The 22,863-nt window shown below is 36.3% G+C and overlaps 2 protein-coding genes across 6 annotated transcripts in view; one reads left to right on the top strand and one right to left on the bottom strand.

Moving 5' to 3' along the window:
- The window catches only part of LOC120542760 (uncharacterized protein C7orf50 homolog), a 278,068-nt gene that overhangs the window by 90,505 nt on the left and 164,700 nt on the right, over nucleotides 1–22,863 (top strand). The gene's annotated exons all lie outside the window — the stretch shown is intronic.
- LOC120542756 lies at nucleotides 4,760–22,855 on the bottom strand. Of its 4 annotated transcripts, XM_039775400.1 has the most exons (4): nucleotides 22,645–22,853; nucleotides 17,973–18,154; nucleotides 6,841–6,973; nucleotides 4,760–6,450 (listed from the first exon to the last, which is right to left on the bottom strand). In XM_039775400.1, the coding sequence occupies exon 4, from the start codon at nucleotides 6,413–6,415 to the stop codon at nucleotides 5,273–5,275; it is 1,143 nt and encodes a 380-aa protein (XP_039631334.1). In that variant the 5' UTR covers nucleotides 6,416–6,450; nucleotides 6,841–6,973; nucleotides 17,973–18,154; nucleotides 22,645–22,853; the 3' UTR covers nucleotides 4,760–5,272. The 4 variants fall into 4 exon arrangements, with proteins under 4 accessions (XP_039631334.1, XP_039631331.1, XP_039631333.1 ...); XM_039775397.1 differs by lacking the exon at nucleotides 6,841–6,973 and having other exon boundaries at nucleotides 22,645–22,855; XM_039775399.1 differs by lacking the exon at nucleotides 17,973–18,154.

Genomic DNA, 22,863 nt, shown 5'->3' with positions numbered 1-22,863 from the left:
TGTAGATGGTGAGGACAGCATTAAAAAAGTTTTTGACCTTTTGGATGGTATTGTAGCACACTATTGCTAAAGCACAGGCGCTAGATGTAAAAATCCTGAATATACTCATAAGTGCAGAACTGTGCCTTTCTGTAACTTACTCTGGGAGGTAGGATATTAACAAATATGATTGTAACCCAACCTTTGCTACCCATCTTGCAGTACTGAGAGGGGAAACAAAAAAAAAAGGTAGAATAATATCTGTCTGTGCTTTAGGAAGGTTTTTCACTAATTACCAACTGATTAATCCTAGATGAGTTGATTATGTGGGTACTTCCAATGAGAAGTAATGAGACGTTATGTGGAAAAAATGCTCATTACAAATACTGTATCTGCATTTTGATGGAATCAGCATATAGTACTGAAACATCTAGCAGAATAAAGTGATTGGTGTAGTGAAGATTCCCTGAAATGTAAAAAAAAGTGTTGTAATTTCTACATAATTGTGACTGAAAGTCTGAATTGTTTTATTTGTAATTTTAAACTGTGGATCAGAGGGGTAAATCAAGGAAAATGTGCCTTTGTCCTAAACATTATGGAACGCACTGTATTTTAACTATGATCATCACATTTAGCTTGTTCAGTAACTGGATTTAGACTAACAACTAAAGTCATGACTTGATTCTCCTATTATATTATTTTTCTGATTGGAATCCCTGAGTGATTAGGTGTTGTCATTCCCACAGGGCAGTGCTCTCCTAATCTCTAGGTAATCACCTTCAGACATTATATACAATGAACAGTAAATCTTAAATGTGAGCTGAGTTCATGCCTTTGTCTGTTTGATGAGTTACTTGCTTATTTGTTTTCCATGAATTACACATACCTGCTAAATATGTCTAAATGTTGTCCACTAATCTCTTGTCTTTACTAGAACATGTAAGTCAATGTGTATAAAGTAATAAATCATTTTTTAACTTGGTAAGCCAGAATTTAGATTGAGCTGTACATTTTTGTAGTCACTCGAAAACCTGGCCACAGTGCACAAGGATTATGCTGCAGGAAATCTGGCTAACTAACCAATTGTTGAGTAGCCTTTTAATGAAGGAGGATCACGTGTACTTCTTCTTAAACAGTCTTTGTCACTGCTTATAGTCAAAACTTTACTTAAATCAGTATGCAGATATGCTGGAAAGATTTCCTTTGTGTTCCAATAAAGAGCAAAAATGTATATGTGGCAGCCAAACAAAAAGTACACAGTGAAAATATCCATAAACAGCCTTATTTTGCTCCTTTTGTTTGCATCTGCCTTGCATGCATACATTTTACGCACTTTGCTGATTAAAACATAATTTACAACACAGTTACAGATGACTAGGTATGAATCCTGGGCACAGTCACTGCCAATGCGGAAATTACTCATGAAGTTTACCAGTTTTCCAGTATTAGGTCAATTAACATCTCTTGAATTGACGGGGCATGAGTGTATCTTGCAATGGACTACATTTCCTATCAAGTGTTGTTGCCCGATGTTGCCTGGATGGGCTCTGGCCATTGTGACCATGAGTTGCACAAAGGAGCTAATGCACAGATAGGCTGCAGCAACACCACCACCAAATCCTAACTTCAACAGATGATGTTTAAAATATTTTCAGGCATTGTATCATACCGTCATCAGGTGACTAGGTATTCCATAGGATTGCTGGATAACATAATATCTGACTGTAAATAGTTTAAGATACCAGGACTCAATTGTAGAAATATGGAAACATTTGTCATCTGCCCCTTTGGTTTGTAAATTACTTTGGATAAGAATGTGAGATAAATAATCTTAAATATTTATGTGCTATTGTGACAGTGGGTAGTTAGCTTAGCAGTCTTAGTGTGCTGTAGTAAAAGCAATATTACATTATACAAATAATGTAATATATTTGGAACCTATTTCTGACCCTGTACTTTATGTTGCTATGTGTATTGTGACATCTTGAATGCTTCACTCCTGGCCCACATAGGTGGAAGGAAGAGGAAAGCCAGCCGGCTAATGTGATGCAAGTGACATGTACTAGCAAATCTGTCAGCAGCTAAGTATACCATATTCGGGGGAGAAGACAAGGGGGTATTGTGGAATGTTTAAAAATACATGACAGTTCCCAGCTTTAACTGCAGAGGAAGAGCCCTGACCAGAAGGTCAATTACTCCGTTCTCACTGGCAGCACAAGTATTAAAAATGGTAATGGATGTACTAACCTTTACCTAATGGACAGCTGATAATTTTATAAAAAGGATTCCAGTAACTGAAATAAAACTGACTCAGAAATCAAAAGAAAACATAAACTAGAGCAAATATGGACATGCCAGGGAAGCATCTTTGATAGGTGCGAAAATGCAAATACATTGAAATGATAACCTAGTACGTTCCCTCCAAAATGCTTTAATAAAGCAAGCAAAAAGTTTAATCCAGATTAATTTATGAAGTGCAATTGATTCCATTTTTGTCCTGTCTGTCGAACACAGTGTCACATGGTATGTGAATGAAAAATATTATCAATAAAAACATTATAAATACATAGGGGTAAACATAAAGCTCTTTATCAACAAAATTTTGACGTCTGCATGGAAAAAATTAAGCAAGACTTGCATAGATGGTCAACCCTTCACTTCATTCTAGAATTAACGTTGTTAAGATTAATATTCTTCCTAAGCTTTTTTTATTTCAAAACATCCCAGTATACATCAATAAATAATTTTTTAAGCAATTAGATTCAACAATTACCTCATTTATATGGAACTCAAAACATCCACGTGTCCAAAGAGCGACCCTACAAAGACAAAAGGCAGAAGGTGGCATGGCTCTACCCAACTTTGTTTTATTACTGGGCAGCAAACATACAAGCTATAAAAACCTGGACATAAAAAGTTGAACATACACAGGCTTGGTCCGCAATAGAACTAAAATCCTGCAGTACTTCTTTATATTCCCTGCCTTGTGCCCCAATAAATGCAAGCTATCGGCAATATACTAATAATCCAATTGTGCTTCACTCAATCAGAATATGGAACCAATGTAGAAACCATTTTAAGATGGAGAAGCTTTTATCTGTGGCACCTCTGCAAGAGAACCACCTCTTTCAACCTTCGCAAACATATGCAGTTTTTAATATCTGGAAAAAATTTGGGATTAACTTGCTTAGAGGTCTTTATATAGACAACGTCTTTGCAACCTATGAACAATTACATTTCAAATTTAACTTTTCAGCTACACATTTCTTTCACCATCTTCAAATTAGGAACTTTGTTAAACAGAACCTGCCTGATTTTCCTCATCTTGCACCCTCGTCCATGCTGGAAAAAATATTGCTCAATTTCAAGGACTTAGACACCATCTCTGAAATATATAAAATTATTTTACAGTCCCTCCCTTTCAAAGATCCAAAAGGACACTGGGGAAGAGATCACTTAATCAATATATCAGAAAAGGAGTGCGCAAAGCATACAATTTTTCAAGTCAAAATTATTTATCAAGCACATCTGTCTCACCTGAAACTCTCCAAAATGTTTCCAGGGCAAGATCCAACTGCAAACGCTGTAATCAAGTCCTAGCCTCACTGGGTCACATGTTTTGGGCCTGCACCAAATTAACATCATTCTGGACCAAAATGTTTAATTACCTTTCAGACAGCCTTGGTGTCACAATACCTTCTAACCCACTAACAGCTGTGTTTGGTGTTCTTCCAGATGGGTTTAAAGTGGAGAAGGACAAACAGACTGTGACTGCATTCACTACACTTTTGGCACGCAGACTTATTTTGCTAAACTGGAAGAATCCTAACTCTCTTCTTTTAAGCCAGTGGGGAAACTGATGTGTTATACTATTTAAAATTGGAAAAAATCAAATACTCAGTTAGAGGATCTGTACAGATTTTTTTCAAAACATGGCAGGATCTAATCAATAATATTTTAGAATAAGCTTTTAAAGCATTGAGGAAGCAATTATTTCCGCATTTCTTTTTCTTCTCCATTCATCTCTATTGGCTTATCAAACTCATCAATTTAGGTATGTTTACAAGCCTTACGTTTTACCCCATTGGCCATGCGCTCTCTCTTAGGATGCATGCTCTCCTATGATCTTGTTGTTTTCCTCTCAAAGACTGCCACTCGAGAGACTGGTGTCCCCGTATGTTTTTTCTTTTTCTTTTAAATGAAGTGAGAAGTTATTTACATTCAGATTCTGTTGTTCTGCATTCTGATTGGGAAAAAATCAAGCCAGTGTTGCTTCATTGGGCGTTAAGTGATTATCTGTTAAAGGTTATGTAAAAATAATAATGGGATAGGCAAAAAAAATGATCAAATTTCATATGCATTAACCTAAGCACAAAGCACCATGATGTCCCTAAATTGATGGATTAAAGGCCAGAAGTCCACGTGACTGTCATCATCAAGTCCTTCCATGAGAACCCTGAATACAATGAGGACTGATCATTTATGTTATGTAGAGTGCCTAGAGGGGGCTGGGTGGTCTCATGGCCTGGAACCCCTGCAGATTTAATTTTTTCTCCAGCCGTCTGGAGTTTTTTTTGTTTTTTCTGTCCTCCCTGGCCATCAGACCTTACTTTTATTCTTTGTTAATTAGTGTTCTCTGATTTTAATTCTTACTTTGTCTTTTTTCTCTTTCTTCATCATGTAAAGCACTTTGAGCTACATTATTTGTATGAAAATGTGCTATAGAAATAAATGTTGCTGTTATTTTTATAAAATCCTGAAAGGGAAAAATGGCTGAATGTATGTATTTACAGATTTATTATTACAAAAACACACTTTAATCTTTACTGACATAACTGTTGCATGAATGCTTAAGGCAAATCACACTGTAATACAAAAAATAAACAAAAACAAATCTTGTATTATAGAGTGGAAATATTCTAATTGTGGTCTTCATTTTAGCCAACGGAATAACAAAGTAAAATATTTACTTTTAAGCCACTTCTCAAATAATGAAGAAATTTTAATTAAAAATTAGTTTAGAAAACCTGTTAATTTCATCTCCATTTAAGTATATTTATTTAGATTATGGCTGCAAAGTAAAAGTAAAGCTTGTCTGTTACCAATGTTCAACACACAACAAATATATGGATTACATAACACTCTGAGTTCAAGTAATTCGATTTGGATGGTAATGAGAAAACACAATTGAAATGTCTGTACAAGTCTCTTTTTACAGCTGAATTGTTTGTTTATTTTAGTGTCCATAGATCATTTCTTTAAGTTTATCCACAAGATAGCCAGACAGGTTACTTTATGTTTCCAAGAAAACTTTAGTTACCCCTTCATTATCTCCTTCTTGTTCTTCAAGGTTCATTGATGCAGTTTCTTCTTTTTTGTCTACAATTTCAATGGTGGGTTCCATGATGTTTCTGTGGTTATCTCTATGAGTAATCCTTCTACAAAATTCTCTCAGATGACGCCAGGATTTTGACAACTGTTCTTGATAGGGTTTGTACAGAAAAATCACTAAAACCAAACTAATGCAGCTACCTGAAAACATTACCAATTCTGCTACACACATCAGTGCTTCCTCGTGTTTTGGGTAGTCATTCCCACTGTGGAGTTTTCGGATAGCTCGGCTTATCAGAACACAATTGTAAAAAAGTCGACAGACCAGTGTAACCAATGCTACTGCTAGGAGTGCTGAAATAACTCTGAGCCTTGCCTTCATGGTGCTTTTATGATCTGGCCTTTTCCACATGAAACAGCAGACCAACAGAGAAATCATTAGAAGAATGTATGGAATTACAATGCTAGTGACAAACTTTGTAATGTCATATTGTGCCTTTGCTTGAAGCGGGTCAAGCTGGCAAGAGATGGTCTTATTTAAATTGTGTTCAAAACCCAACAGTGCTGCTTCCAAGAGGGAGGAAAACAAAGCACACACAGCTGCAAATACAATCCAGACAAATGCACTGTCCACTGCTATTCTCATTCGACACACATTAGCACATCTCTCCTCAACTATTAAGAAAAATGCAACTGAGACATGTAAAAATTGAGAATTAAAATAGAACATGTTAAAGAAGAAAGACAAGATCCCACATTCCAACATTGTTGCCTGCAAATATTTGGGCCGGTACGCTATTACAGAAAATGAAAACAGAAGGATTATCATGTCTGTGAAGTTGAGAGCATAGAAAAGTATGTCAAGCTTTTCAAAGTTTCTTCCTCCTCTACAATTTCTGACAAATACTTTACAGATAAATGTACTGGCAATAAGGCCAGCCATAACAAACAGTGTGTAACAGTATGTAGCTCGTGAGGAAATGTCTAAGAAAAGAATGTCTTTCTCAATATTGTAGTTTTGATTAGTAGAGTTGTCTGAATTGTTGAAGTCACTCATATTCAATCGAATGCTTTTGATGTTCTTCCAGTTTTTAAAATGTACCATCAGAGGTCCAAGCGAACAGGTACGTAGCAGTTGGCCTAAAAAAAATAGAAGTTTGCTATTTTATTAAATCAGGAAAATGACACATATAAATGTAAATTTCTGTATCATCCACTTTCTCCTCCAAACACTTCTCTATTAGAATCCCATAGAACAACGTGTCATAAAAAAGCTCTGCATTTATTTATTAACATTGCATACTGAAGGTAAAGCTATAGGCTGACAGGCACAAGACAGAAGCCACCTGAGAGACATGTCAGTGACATACGGTTCACTGCCCACCTTGCACATCATAAATTGCCAATTTTGAATTCTGACAACAAACATTTTTCTGTATCACGTTAATATGGACAGGCGAAGCGATTCATAGAGAATGACAGAGTGAGTCAGTGAGGTAGGTTGAACCAGTAACTTTGTGCTTTACTCACCTCCAAAGTATATTACCCACTAGGCCACTGTATTAGACCATATCATGAGATAGTTATCTCAAATCCAGACTAGTGTTGGATCGGTACAAATATTTTGACTCCAGTATTGATGCCAGTTTTCAGAGCTCAGTACCTGTGCAAAAAGAGTTCAGAAGCAAATAAATAAATCCAAAAGCCCCTTCATCTTACTCCAACTTTGGTGGTGCACTGTGCCATTGTGCTGCCCTGCACACCTCTTCCCTCTTGATAGCTCTGAAGTCCTGATCGCGTCAAAGCAAAAATGAGGGTGGGGTCCCTGTAATGATTTGATTGCGTTGAACTAATAATTGTCCCCATGAAGCCTCAATCATGCGTTTCTTTAGTTGGTTTAGTTTTGTGAAGTCCTCAAAACTGACTTTTTTTCATCATCTACAATAGCGGGTTGTTAACAATCATTTCAAAATGCTGGTAGTATAATGCTTTAATATTTGGGTGTTTTGGTACTTTTCCAGTTCTGGTATACCATGCAACCCTAGTCCAGACAAAATGTAATAAACATAGTTTTACCAGGCTATATTAGTATATACTCTTGATGCTTTGTTTCTTATGAGGCTAACTTGGGATATGTATCTATTTTTTTTATTTTTGATTCTCCTCAATACATTTCAGAGGGCTGGCTACTATCCCAGCACTAGGCAAAAAACAACCCCAGGGTGTTGTATCCACTACAAGGTAAGCCTATACACGCACACACACACACACACACACACACAAACATAATAGGCCAGTCTCACCAGTTAACAATAGTAGAAATTCAAATTTTTAGAATTGTGATGAGATGTTTACTTTATTCTGGAACTATAGCCCAATATTTGACTGAAATAAAGGAGAAGTGAGAACAGAAGATCAAAGTCCACCTAAAATCAGGGTAGTTTTTTGTATAGATCAAAGGTAGGTACTCCTAAATGATCCTCATCCAATATTGAGATGCTGTCTATTACTTGTAGAGTCCTCCTAATGTGTTGCTGCTGCTTACACAGATAATAGAATATTATCTAGCCTCTTAAGTATGCCTTGAGAGATTTCTATGCACATGAAATTTCCAGAGTAGAGTTCTTGATGAAATCATTTGTTGGGAAAGATACATTTACCAAATTTGTCATGTACAAGTAGTAGTGAATTATATGGCACAATGTCTGTTTTAAAAGAGTTGATCGTGTCATGCCAGTGAAACATAATCTGAGACTACAATAGCATTTATACTTACATGTTAGTGTAAAAGAAAGCAAAGTACCTCAATGAGTAAATACCCAATTCACAAGTGAATGACAGATAGCAAATACTTTGTGTCCCAAAGGGAAATATAGCTTTTATAGAAGCTCAAGAAATGACGAATTGACATCAGGAAAGGTATCTGGCTCTAAAAATCATAATGAAAACATTGACCCCACATAGAAGTTGGAAGAAGAAGAGGAAGAAGAAGCTCAAGAGATATATAAAAAGAAAGACCCAGATAATTTCTGTAAAAGGCTGCTGCCTGCACATAATGATGCATTTGGGAAAAAATATAGTGATGAGCATGGGTTTTAGAAACCTTTAATTTGACTTTTTATGGTTTTTAACAAATATGCAGTTTCCAGTTCTGATCCCACATTAGGCATGAATATGGAGTTTGACAAGAATCAATTCATAGTTTGATTACACAAAAATTTGAAATTCCTTGCTTGCCATTACCAATTCATTAATTCACATATTGGGAAGAGGGAAATAAATATCAGAATCACTGTTGTCCCATTTGGGGGCATTATATTTTAAAATTAGATTAGATAAGATAGATAAGATAACTTTATTAAAACCATCGGGAAATTCAGATGCATATAGCAATAGAAACCTAAGAAAACAAGAATACAGACTTATAGCCAATCAATCAATCAATCAATCAATTGATAAACAGAAATAAATAATATAAGTGTGTATTGTGCTCTGGTTTCCTCCCGCAGTCAAAAGACATGCAGGTTAGGTGGATTGGCGATTCTAAATTGTCCCTAGTGTGTGTTTGGTGTGTGGGTGTATGTGTGCGTGCACCCTGTGGTGGGCTGGCGCCCTGCCTGGGGTTTGTTTCCTGCCTTGCGCCCTGTGTTGGCTGGGATTGGCTACAGCAGACCCCCGTGACCTTGTAGTTAGGATATAGTGGGTTGGATAATGGATGGATGAATGTGCAGATATTTCAAAATGAACTTGACATGTACATCAGGAGGCAGCATTAAATTGGCTGATGGCAGTGGGCAGAAAAGAACCGCCCGCTTTTTCCACGCTGTGGTGGAATGAGCTTGTGGTGCCTCATGGAAGGGATTTTTTATAATGGCATCCAATTTTTCCACTGTTTTCTTTTCCACATCAGCTTCCAGTGTACCCAATGTTTGCCCTGTAATGGAGCAAGCTTTCCTGATAAGTTTTTTTTTTTTAGGCATTGTACTTCTTGTACTTCTTGTAGTTGCTTCCCCAGGAGACTGCAGCGTAGAACACCACACTGGCTACTATGGACTGATAGAACAAGATGTTTGTTTTCTTTTCCCTTGCACAGATGGGCCTCTTAAAGAAGATCAATGTCTACTTTAATATTAAGATCATTGTAATTTATTAGTACTAATGTTAAATATTATTATTAAAATAGACTTTTCTATTCAGGAGAGAAGACTACATTCTTGTCCCATACTTGGTTTGCCAAATATTTATAGAATGAAATAAAAAAATAAAGTATAGATTCTCTGTGTCCCGCCACATTCACTGGCCACATCATTGGATGCACTATGAAACCCCAACTAAGCCTTTTTTTATCTCTAGCATGTTACATAAATATCAGCAAGTAAAAAAGTGAAATAAATGTAAAAAGTCCTCTACAATTATATGGTTACTACTGTATTAGTTACTGTGTAGCCTACATTTAATTTGAGAATAATTTGAAAATATGTGGAAAAAGTGTATATTTTACAATAAATACATAATTGAGCAGGCAAATTCAAGTTCTTATTCCAGTGAAGAAAAGAAATTGTAATCAGTATTTTGTATATCTGTTTTCCTCAGTGGTAAATGACACTGTGAAACTGTAAGTACTTATTAAGAAAAGTTGTAGTATACATCAAGTCTACAGTGTGTTTAACTCAATAGTATGGGTGCCTGCTTTCTCCATCATTATGTATCTTTCTTTACTTTAAAAAATATGAAGTGGCATTAATTTTCTAATATGAATGGAATTTAGAAATATTACTAGTACTGTACATGGTAACTGTTACAATACTGCCATCTAGTGTTTAGTCTAATCTTAGCCACTTGAATATTTGTCATACAGATTTTCAACACAGCAAGGCTTTAGTATTAGTAACAAGAAAAAAAATGTAACTTTATATGACTGTGATAAATAAAAATGAATCACAAGCATTTTCACATTGAATTAATTTCAGAAACATAAACAGGGCCAAGTCTTGAGTTCCTCTAGCTTTATTAAATGAACAGTGTCTAATGGAGGGAAAAAAACTTCATGAAATGAAAATGTAATTTTTGTGATGGCGAACCTCTCTCTGTTTTTACTCAACAATTTGGCATTGTGGAAATGAAGCATGAAAATTAGAAAACATTACTATTTAATATTACACAAATCATTTTAACAGTGTTAGTTTTTTTATTTATTTTCTTATAATAGTAGGTTTTAGAGCAGAGAAGCAGCAGTAGAGACACATTTCTTACATTCCCTCACAATGGAGGCTCTGTTTTGGCTAATTTTTCTTGTTAACACTGCAAAAACAGAGGGTACTTTTTAGTGCATTCCTGGACTGAAGCAAAATATTTGTTAAATTACTGATAAATATGATTCAGTAATTTTATATTTTCAGAAGTGAGCTCCTCATTTGAAATCATGCATTTGTCAGTGAAAATGTGAACCTTGGGAAGTTCTGAAGGTGTATATGCCCAATATGTCTGTATGTGAAGCAAGCTGTTTGCACTGCTTTTCAACTTTACAATTTTAAGTATGCTCTATTTTATTTTTGATTGCCCTAAAACTGAAATTCTAATCTTGCTTGTAGTAGACATTATTCTACGATTTATTGGTGGACAGGTTTATAATATATATAAGGATTAATTTTATATTTTATTGCCTTTTTTATAATAAAATAATCATGTTGCAATGTTTGCTATGTTGTAAAGTTGTTAGGACCAGCATTTTCCCTGGGAAATTTGGAAAAGTGATTAAAAGTAATAATTTTAATTAATGAAAAACAGGCTGACAAGTGAAGGATGAGTACAGCTTGCTACTTTACATTTAAACTGCAATCTAGAATCTGTGCTGTTTACCTCAGTGAAAGTTTCATGTTTAAAGGCTAGAACACTGTTAAAAAAAAAAAAGAAAGTGGCTGTGTAACCTGTAAAGTGAATTTCAGTGTATTTTTCAATGTTAATTGAAAACGCAAATAGTAAGCAGGCACAGATTAATAACAGAAAAAAGTCCTGTTGCCTAGCAATAATAGTCAGTGGCGAACATAATCTGTGAACATAGACTGTAGGACACCTGTGCAGAGCAAAGTATTGCCTAACGGAGCGGCCATAGTTCAAAGTTCTAGTGTACCTTTCTACTTTTTATAAGGTATTTTTTGATATTTTTGAGGTTTCCCCAAAAAATTAATATTTTTTACAAAATGTGCAAAGGTGCCAAGAGTGAAAGGAAATTTTGAAAAACTGTTAAGTATTAATATTTCAAATTTTTAATATAAGTGCTTTGTAATAGTTTTGCACTTAATTATTTTTTGGATTAAACAAGTGTACACAATGGATTGATGGATGCATTTGTAGTTTATGCCACTGTTCTCTTTGTGGACGCCAAGCAGGTCAACAACTACAGCACAGATCACAGTATATACAGTAAATGCCATTAAAATCATCATTTCTATCACAGATCACATTCTAAGACAAATATCACAAATGTTTTAGGTTGTTGGCATATACCCTCATTGAAAATCAGATTTTATACATATAACCATATCTCAAAATAATATACTCTATATATGAGCCTTTCTAGAATCTCTAGGATGTTTACAAGGCACAGTGAGAGAGCAGAAGGGGTTGCATTTCTGTCTACAACCATCCTGTGCACATGCCACTTAAAATGTCTGTGTTTTGTTTAATTGCTGGTTTGGTTTGGTTTCTTTCCATATCGAGTCAATTCAATCTTACCTCATTTTCCTGTTATCAACCCATCTGCAACTTATATTTCAAACGTATGGTAACATTTAAGAGTAAATCAACAGAAAATACTTTTGAGTAAGAGATTGCAATAAGTGGATCCAGGCACAGCAATAATTAATTTATTATTTATTTTACTATTTTTAACAGGCTACCATGAATACCTGAGTGAAGTTTTGTAGATGGTTGACAGTGTCACTTCTGGTGTGAAGTGCTCCACTTTTTATATTTGAATTTTCAACAGCATTCTGTGTTCAGACTAGTAAAATTGTGATTATTTCAGAAAATACCAAAAGTTCATGGAATTTAAATGTATATAAATAGATAGTAAAATTCTAAAATCTTTTTGGTGTTATTGTGGTTAAGTCAGTATTTCTTTTAAGAAGAAGATTTACAGATTCTAAAAGAAATGAGTCTGAGCTTTATCTGAAATTTGCAATAAACTCAAAAGGAATAGAAATGAGTAGACTTAACATATTAGTCTAAGGAGCACTAGCCTTCAGCAAACTCTCTGAAATAACTCGAGTCTATTGGTTACTTAAATGTAGCTTAGGAAGAAGGTTGGCCGACTTTACCTCCTGAACTCTCATTTTTCATATTCATAAACAAGGGTAAAGTATACACATCTTCTTTGCATATTAGAATACAAGAGCAAGACCCCCATTTTTGTGATACTATCTGAAGTTAATGTTTATTTCAGTAAAAATAAATTGTATAATAGTGTTGGGGCACACATAGTGGATTCTAACAGAGTTAACACTTCACCTAAATAACAACGTCTGTTTTCCAGTGCACACTCAGGCCCCTAGCCATTTTGTAGCAACTGAGCTAATAGAAAGTCAAGTGGCATCATTCATGCTTTGAACAGTTGTACAATTTATAATAAACTTACTCATTTGAACCTTGATACGAAAATCTTTCCAATTCCTGATGTTTTTTAATGCTGATATTATTATTGGCATTTTTGTTTTATGCATATTGATCACCTACACATATTTTGAATGAATTGAGGAATGCTGCCAAGCTAAAATGTATTTTATAAAGAGAACTTTTATCTCCTCAGAAATCCTTGATCTTTTTAGGATACAGCCATGCATTTTCTGAATCTGCTTATTGAATTTAGGATCATGGTGAGCCAAATTCTGGCCCTGCATAATTAAATACAAGTCAGGAAACAGTCCTACACAGCTTGACACTCCATTAGAGGACACATTTGTGCTCACCCACACTTATTCACACTTGCACACGAGTTTTGGAGTCTCCGTTTAACTTAATAAAAATGATGAGGGAAAAACTCTTACGTATCTGGAGGAAAACCCATGTACACACTGGAAAAACATACAGTCTCAACAGAGATCATATAAAAATGCCAAAGTTTGTTTGGTTGCACTCCTTTACTTTAGAAACATATATAATGAGCATGTTATCATAAACTCTACACAAGCAAACTTTCAGATCATTTGGTCAAAAGTGAAGCAATTGTGTTCTCTTCCAACATAGCTGTCATACTTGTGCCTAAGAATAATACTGTGAAGATATGAAACATAGGCACAAACAGCAGTGTTTTACACGTCACATTTGCACATCCATATGGTAGCCCTTGACAGAATATATTGATATATAAAATTACATACTATACATATTCTACATGTGTCTGGATTACATAAAACTCACAGTTTAGAAGCAAAATAATTGAAATGATTGTGGCATTAGTTCTTAATGGCTGCTGAACCGTAAGACTTACATTTTTTTTTTTTCAGATTTAGGGGTCACTTATTAACCAGAAGGAAGCAATTTACTATAGACACATTTTCTTACTATTTTCAGATATTTACAATGTAACTCAAAATGATTACTGAACAGTGTGTTAAGCACCGCCAATTTTACAAATGGCACATGCCAAATGTTAAAACTTTTTTTATCAAATGCAATTAAACAGATAAAGAAGCATATTATGGAAACTAGTAAAGCCAAAATTTGTTGAAATGAACAGAAGTAATATAGTATGCGTCTGGAGTCAATGGTGATCGGCCATATAGAAAGTGAAACAAACAAAGTGAGGACGACAGCTGATTAATATGCATACACAACATCCTTTTGCTTTCCTCTGCAGTACAGAATAGAGCGTCAAGGAAGGAAACCGGATATTGTAGTTATAAAAAGAAATGCAGTAAAATAGTGACACGTTCATTGTTCTGTATAGCACACAATATTTGGGTACATAAACTGGAAAAATCCATGATACTGTTGTACAATAGATGAAGATTTAAGCACATGCTTCTCTTGTAACTTAGTATCTGTATTTTGGGTTTTAGGACTTATAAAAATGCTGATTTCATCTTGTTTCAAATGAAGAAAGGGAGAAATCTTTTCAGACACCTTTGTTTAGGGGAATATATAATATTTTTTACATTTTCAAAAACTGGCCGTGATTTTGGGTGTGTTTTGCTTCCAGTAAATCCTCCAGCTCCCTAAGACCCTGTGCTGGAATATGTAAGGTCTGAAAGTGAATGTATGGATCATATTGTGAGATATACAGCATTGAAAATTAAATTTCATTTTATTCAAGCCACATAGCCATTTTTATGTGCAAGACACATCTTACAAATGGCATATACATGGCTCAATTTCCCCGTGGAACAAAAAAAGTTCTCTCTACCCTACTCGGCTATAGTCATGTAGGACATCAACAGAGTGCTGTCTCATGAATGCTAATATTTTTTTTTTTTTCTTCCCGAGAAACTTTTTTAGGAACTATCCATGTTGTCAAGGTAACAAATGCTACTGCCTTGAAAGACAAAACATGAAAACAGAAGCATTTTGATTTACTAGTGTTATTTTGCCCTTAAAACTATTTATTGTGCATAAAACAGAACTTTTTAATGTTTAGTTTATTAAAAATTAGTGGTCTCACCAGAGGCTTTTTCTTAGTAGCAAAGTGTTTTCTTGCAGGACCCAGGTAGCAGCTGTCTTGTGTTGTTGCCACTTACACAATCAAAAGCTGATTCAAGAATGGAGTAGAACCTCTTGCCTAAATTGCACCCTCTGTATGCCTGTCTGTGCATTTGAATGGTCCTGACAAGATGAATTTGGATTTGTTTAAATACATGTCTACAGTGACTTTCTAACCAAAAGAATCTTTTTATTTTATTTAACATTCCGACTCCCAACCACACCTTTGGACTATCAGCAGCAAGGTTCCCGGTTCAGTTCCCACCCCTGACTCATCGTGTTACACCAAAAGAGTTACTTAATCTGCAAGTGTTCATTTTGTAGAAAATTAGTATTTTTTCTTAGATTTGAGCTGAACTCTAGGAAAATGCCCATTTGGATAGAACTATATTATGAATTTGTTATTTGTACATTTCATTTTATCTTCTATCCTGCTTGATCTAAGCCAGAATCATGGCTGTGGCTAAAGGCTGTCCCAGCTAGCATAGGGCACAAGGCAGGAACATACCTTGAACAGGGCGCAAGTCCATTGCAGGGTGAACACACCAAACACCAAACACACTCTGGGGCCAAATTAGTGTCGCAAATTTACCTAACCAGCATGTTTTTGAAACCAGAGCACTCGGAAGAAACCCATGCAGGGTGGACCTGGGACATGAAGCCTGGCCTCCTAACTGCAAGGCACTACTAGCACTACCACTGTGCCACCGTGCTGCCCACTTATTTGTACATGACTTTGCATAAAGGTGGTAAATAAAGAAAGAATAATATAAAGTAAACTCCTTATAGTACATGCCAGAAAACCAATCATAGCTTGTGTGTGTTAGAGTAGATATATACATAAACTGTAGACCCCCCACGAAGTCGCGGTTCAGGGTTCACAGACTCGGTCGTTTTTGGATTTTTCCTTAGAACCTAACTGTTAATTGTTAGCGGAAAGCGCAAATATCCTCCACAATTTTTTATGGCTTTTTTCATGGCAATACTGTGCTGTAGAGAGAACAGGAAGCAACCATTGAGGGAAATATGGTTTGGGATGGTGAAAGTAGCCAATCCGAGAGCGTTATTCATTTCTCATTGCTGCTGATTGATTGCTGCCCTGTGACACAACTCCAGCTGAGTGTCCTTGTGTTTTCCATTTTGTTATTGTATTCATTTTGTTATTCTTAAATGCACAAGATGTCGCCGAATCACACTGCAATTTCTATGGCTTTATGGCACTGAGCCTAAGCGCCAGAAGAAGTTTAAAACACTCCAGGAGAAGGTTGAACTACTGGATTTGTTCCTGAAACTAAAAAGTTATGCTGCAGTAGCGTGTCACTATGGCATTAATGAAAGCACCGCATGCTACATAAAGAAGAAAGAAGCAGCCATCTGGAGTACTGTATTGTAAGTTTCTGTGATAGTGCCAAAAAGGTAACGACCGTAAGGAATAAAAATATCATCAGGATGGAATCTGCCTTGGCATTGTGGATCACCGACTGCAGGAAGAAGAACATCCCCTTGGACAGTAACATCACCCGTGAGAAAGCATGGAAATTGTACCAGCAGTTTGCTACAGGAGACAATGTAGCAACTTCCCATCACAATGTTCCTGAAACCTATAAAGCCAGCATGAAACCCCACCAGAAGAAGAACCGTCCAAAGATACAACTCTGCTTGAAGAAGAGGTGCCATCCGAGGAGTTTTAAATCCTCCGCATCATACTGCCCAGCTACTTCATCATCATCATCAATATCATTCATCATTGGTGAGTACCCGTACATTTTACTGTATTTTAATTAATTGAAATTATTATGTATTTACTCATAACAAAGAAAACGACAGTGCATACCAAAGAAAACGCGCTTGCATGAATTATAGTACGTATAGCGGTAACATCGGTATTTTACACTCTAGCACTGCGGGAGACGTAGCAGTACAGTACTGTACAGTAGACGGGTTTACCTTTACATTCTGTTTTTAGGTAATGTATTAAGGTATTTTTTTTGGTAATGTATTAAGCTGAGTTTGCAATGAAACTAAAGTGCTTTGGGGGCATACTGTATTTAGGGTTTAAACTATAAAAATAGGCATTTAAAAGGCATTTCTTAACCACATCCAAAAGTTGCGGCTTTTTAAAATTCGCGGGTGCTCTAGGAACGTAACCCCCACGAATTTTGGGGGTGTACTGTATAGTAAAACTTTCATTCCACAAGCCATTTCATTTTTCTAATGGAATGGGTAAAACGGTTATCATGATAGTATAGATGGGAACATTACTACAATACTATTAACTTACAAACCAAAGTGATAAATTCTGTGAACTATAAAGAAAAAAATATTGAAACATCAACTCTTCTGATTTCTTAAAGGGCATCAGTAATGCAGTCTGTTTGATTTACAGAAAACAGAAGGAAACAATAAGAAATTCAAATGAAATCAAAAGTTATTACGCTTCCAGACAATAAAATAATGTAAAAAAAGTGCACAACTTCAATATAGGTTGAGTATCCCTAATCCAAATTCTAAAATCCAAAACATTTTCAGCGCTGACGTGATGCCACCTATGAGTCCTCTAATTATTTTCTTTCTCCCTAGTGGATGTGAACCTCATATGTTCAGATTCCAAACAGATGTCTTCTTTCTAAGCTGGAAGGGGTAGGTTATCCTCCATGAAGCACCACCAAACTAAGATGATCGATGACCATGGCTGGGGCCCTCCTTGAAGCAGCAAGCGCCATGAAATACCATCACTCAATCGACTGTCAGGGAACTGGGGGAGTCCTGCATGAAGTGCCGTGATATGTGCTAATGGAATGTCACTACTTACAGTTAACGAAAGCAGTTTCATTCTCATTAGGTGCCCTAATTGCAATATAAATGCAGTAAAGTGCTCAAATTACGTTAGGAAAACTAGACACTACTGCAAATTTCCTTTTTATGCTGGAAAAAACTTGCTATATTTTATGTATGTACGCTCTTACCATAAGCAAATTGAATGTAGCATCTCATCAGTCAGTTAATGGCTTCAATTGTGTGGGCATGATGAAGCTGAAGCTGAAGATTGGCTGAGATATTCCTGACCTATTGACAGTTCCCAGGTAGAGTACATAAACTGATGAAAAACAGTAAAGGTTCTTCAGTATAAATATGCAGAATTGCTTCTCTGAAAAGGGAACAAACATTTGAGGTTTAATATGGCTGTCACTTCAACACGCAATATAACAATGGGTCTGTGATATAATATAAACTATTATATGTGTGAGTCATCATTTAGTTTTTAGTTGCATTCCCCTACTTGATCAAGGGTGAGCATGTACATGCATACAGATTTTTTCCCTGTTGTTTCGTAAAGTTTAAAGAAAAGGTCTGTGAATTACCTGAATTTCTGCATTAATTACTCATAACAATGTGGTCTGATCTTAAGCCAAGAAACTATAATAGACAAATTCAGTCTGCTAAAACTAAAAATACACAAACACAAACTTCATTTTGTCTTGTAAGTACTGAATGACATAGAATATTTAATTTATGTAAAGCTGGAAAAACTATATGAACCTTTAAGCTAATAATTTCTCCAAAGGTTAATTGAAGCTAGATGTTGCAATCAAGAAGATGAGATTGGAGGTGCCCAGCCCTATAAAACAAGCAGAAAATGTTTACATGTCACTGACAGTCTTCTCTAGTCAAGAATGATCTGTTAATGTGAACCAAGAAACATCACATGACCTTAAAATAAGAAGGAGATGAAGGATTAAAATAAGCATAGAACCAGAAACTGCTACAAAAGCATTCCTGAAGGCCAGTTTTCCGCTAGGATTAGATAGTGCATAATCATAACTGTTGCTACTCTTTCTAGGAGGGATGGTTTGCAATGATTACAGTAAGAATACAGTTTCCATTGCTGAAGTAGGTGAGAAAGAATCCCACTGTAACAACAAAGGACCTGCAGAAATATTTGGAATATACCAAAACCTCTGCTCTTGTATCTACTCTAAGATAAACACTGAACAAAACTTTGGTTTTCATGGAAGCACACCATGGATGAAACCACTGCTCTCCACAAGAAATAGTGATTTACAGGTAAAGTCTGCAAAAGAACCACCTTAGTGTTCCTCAATGCTTCTGGAACAGTGATCTTTAGGAAGATGGCACAAAAGTTGAACACTCTGGCAGAGACGCACCACATTATACTTGGATGAAAAAGGCAAAGTAGAACAATATTAAAAACCCCAACTGTAAAGCATGGTGTAGGAAGCATCTTGGTTTAGGACTGCTTTGCTGCCTCTGGGCCTGGACAACTTATAACAAACTTTATCAGATACTTTACAGGAGAATGCCTGGATAGTGGACTATCACCTGCAGCTTAATAGACGTTGGGTGATGCAGTAACCATTTTTCTGACTGTTGTTTGATTGGTTAATGCCCATAGGACTATAAATCACTACTGGCAACCTGATGCTACATTTTAATGGGCAATTACTGGAGAAATCATAGTAATTATAAAAGGCTCATAAATGTTTCTTAACAACTACATGGAGCTCAAATATAGACATATGTAGGAGGTTATTCATATTAGGCAAGTTGTACCCATACAACCATTCATTTTTATGCAGTCACCCAAAGCCTGTTCTTGTGCACAAAGTAGGAACCAGCCTTAGATATGGGGTATTAGTTCATCTCACATCACACTCATGCACAGTGAGCCAATTTAGGGAAAAAGCCAATCTGAATGGCTTTGAGATATGTAAGGAAAAGAAAATGTGGGTGCAGTAAGAGTGTGCAAAATACAGACAATGCTTGTGTCGCTGTTTAGATCCACGACGGATTTGTAAGGCAGTAGCATTAACCACCACTCCACCATGCTGCCCCAGCAGGTTTTATATATGCCCTGCCCATACTCGAGCACCTTTGATTTCTGATAATTTTTTAACATCGTCAAATCCATGTGTCCTGCTCTGTTACTTTGTTCTAGTGGTACTTTGTGATTTCAGTATTCATGTTCTATTGTAAACTTACAGCCATCTTTATGCATTGCTGAGGAGTTTTTTTAATGTTCTACAGAATGTCCAATTCTTCTTTCACAACAACAGCCATACTTCTGTGTGTTATGGCCAGCTTGTATTTTCTTGCACTGGTTTTTGTTGAACCATTTTATTATTTTACATTTTCTTAATTTCAAATTGTTTATAATAGAAGCTCTTTACTAAATGAACATGACAGGTACAGTACAGGCCAAAAGTTTGGACACACCTCCTCATTCAATGTGTTTTATTTATTTTCATGACCATTTGCAGCACTCCATCACTCTCCTTCTTGGTCAAATAGCCCTTACACAGCCTGGAGGTGTGTTTGGGTTCATTGTCCTGTTGAAAAATAAATGATCCTCCAACTAACCTGACTTCTGCACAACACAACTGCTGGTCCCAACCCCATTGATAAAGCAAGAAATTCCACTAAATAACCCTGATAAGGCACACCTGTGAAGTGAAAACCATTTCAGGTGACTACCTGTTGAAGCTCCTCGAGAGAATGCCAAGAGCGTGCAAAGCAGTAATCAGAGCAAAGGGTGGCTATTTTGAAGAAACTAGAATATAAAACATGTTTTCAGTTATTTCGCCTTTTTTTGTTAGGTACAGAACTCCACATGTGTTCATTCATAGTTTTGATGCCTTCAGTGAGAATCTACCAATGTAAATGGTCATGAAAATCAAGAAAACACATTGAATGAGGAGGTGTGTCCAAACTTTTGGCCTGTACTGTATGTTAATGTAACTGTGCTTTCATTTTCTAATTTAATCCAAACTATGTGTGACTGGCTGGAGTATTAATAACCCTACATACCACATTTATTACATAGATACACATTAATGATGTGTGGTTTTTTAAACTACATAGCACAATTGTTCAAGTTTTTTTTTTTTTGTATTTTATTTTTTTTTTGTAGTTTGACATTCCACTGCCCCCCTAGTGTTTTACCCAAGACCCGTAAATAAATTTACTTCAACAGTAGAATTTCATGTATATTTTATGCTTACCAGTTTTACTTGGTGTCATTTTTAGGTAACACAAAAAATATGGTTATAAACCACACTTCTGCAGTTCTTGTAGAGCAATATAATTTACAAGCAAATGAAGAAACATGTGCTTTTATAAAGTAGTAATCTGTTGCAGTTTGGGGTCTGGCTACAGTAAATAACTAGATTAGAAGCTTGGCTTAAGTGTCTTTTGGTTCTGTTTAACTTGTGCATTCTTTTAAACTGTTATAAAGTCTTCTCTACCTGTAACAAATTGTAAATGCATCCACAAGGCAGGCTTTCCTGGAAATTATTAATCAGCATCATGGTCATTAGTGTGCAAAACATAATAGTACTTTTAATAGTTTTATCAAATATTAATTAATTTCTTTATCTCCAGCCTCCCTTAATTAATCCAGTTAAGGGTTACAGGAGAGTAGTTTGTGCAAGTCTGTCACAGTTGTGCACTGACACACACTTACAACAGGTCAGTATACAATGGCCAGTTAACAGACAAGGGAAGTATTTTTACAAACAAAACAGTGAAAGAAAGGAATGAATGAATGAGCAGCCTTGGGGTATAAAGTTCAACAGCTTACTCAGTATATCATGCTGCCTTTCTAAAATGTAACAAAGTAAAGATATACTTAAATAAGAAACTAAGGTAGGTCTAATTCCAACTTTTGTTGTTAACCCTGGTATATGTTTGAGACACAGTATTTTAGATGAAGAAGGATGTACAGTGATCAGAAAGCATTCAGCCACCGCTGCTCTTGGGAGAAGCAAGCAGTCTGTAGTGGTGTGGAGGTGGAGGAGACAGTAACCTGCCCCACCTAACCTGCTGTTGGATTCAAACATAGGTGGTGGTTAAGTAGTTTGCAATGTTTTTAGAAATCCCCAGCATGTAGGGATAGTATAAAATGGAGGTTAGCGATTCATTTTGGATCATATCTAGTATGCAGAGAAAAAAAAAAAAAACTTTACAAAGACAAGAGGTGGGTGTGGCCCAAGAGATGCATGTAGAGAATAAGTGCTACCCAGCTATTGAGGTGGATTTCAGTACTTCAAGGAAGTGGTTGTAACATTGCAATTAAGAACACCTGGACCATAATATGTGACAAAGATATCCATTTCCATCCCAGTACCATAGATAACTATATGCACTTTTTGTATATTCCTCACTGCTGTTATTCAGTTATACTGTTTCCATGTGACCCTTGTAGGACAGCCCGATTTCTTTTGGTTTTGGAGAATTATTACTTCATTGATGCTGCATTTCTGTAATCTTAATGTTGTGATCTGAAGTAAACCAGACTGCAGCAGTGGTTTAAGACTTTGGAAAGAAGCCTTCTAACTGTACAGTACTGGGACTCCTGCTTGTGTAAAAAGTACAAATTAGGGGTTAAGAAAGACGATCTGATTAACGGGTTACGGAGCAACGATCGACGAGAGGAATCTGTGCGACTGTCGGCCTGTCCTCGCGCATTCCCCGCTTCTTCCCGTTCCTCAACATGCACTAGCGTTTTCCCTATCGTCCCAGTTGCAGGCATGCACGCGCATGCCCCTTTCCTCCCCGATTTCCTCGTGTCCGCGCGTGCCTTACTAGAGAAGAAATACAGAAGTACTGTACAGTACTCACCGAATGGCTGCCATACGACAATAGGGGCTCGCTGTAAGTGAACGCGCCTCCGCGCTGCGCTGTCGCTCTCCAGCTCGATGTGGGCGGGGTCACGCCTTTTCCTGTCTGTGGCTGTCAGGGGCAGAGAGCAGCTGAGGATGGTGCAAAGCCACTAGACAGGTCTTAATTATTGTAGCAGGTTTAACAGTATGCAGAAGGCGCATTAGTGTTAAAAGAATA

The sequence above is a fragment of the Polypterus senegalus genome, chromosome 13 (assembly GCF_016835505.1).
Source record: "Polypterus senegalus isolate Bchr_013 chromosome 13, ASM1683550v1, whole genome shotgun sequence".
Lineage (NCBI taxonomy): Eukaryota > Metazoa > Chordata > Cladistia > Polypteriformes > Polypteridae > Polypterus > Polypterus senegalus.
This window is presented reverse-complemented; position numbering and strand designations above follow the sequence as displayed.

What these genes read in the sequence shown, in the direction of transcription:
- LOC120542756 (XM_039775397.1), bottom strand. Translation starts at nt 18,000, where the DNA reads ATGAGATGCTACATTCAATTTGCTTATG. An exon ending in CTACATTCAATTTGCTTATG is followed by an intron (nt 6,451 to 17,972) that starts GTAAGAGCGTAC and finishes TATTTTTTTTAG; the next exon opens with GCCAACTGCTACGTACCTGT.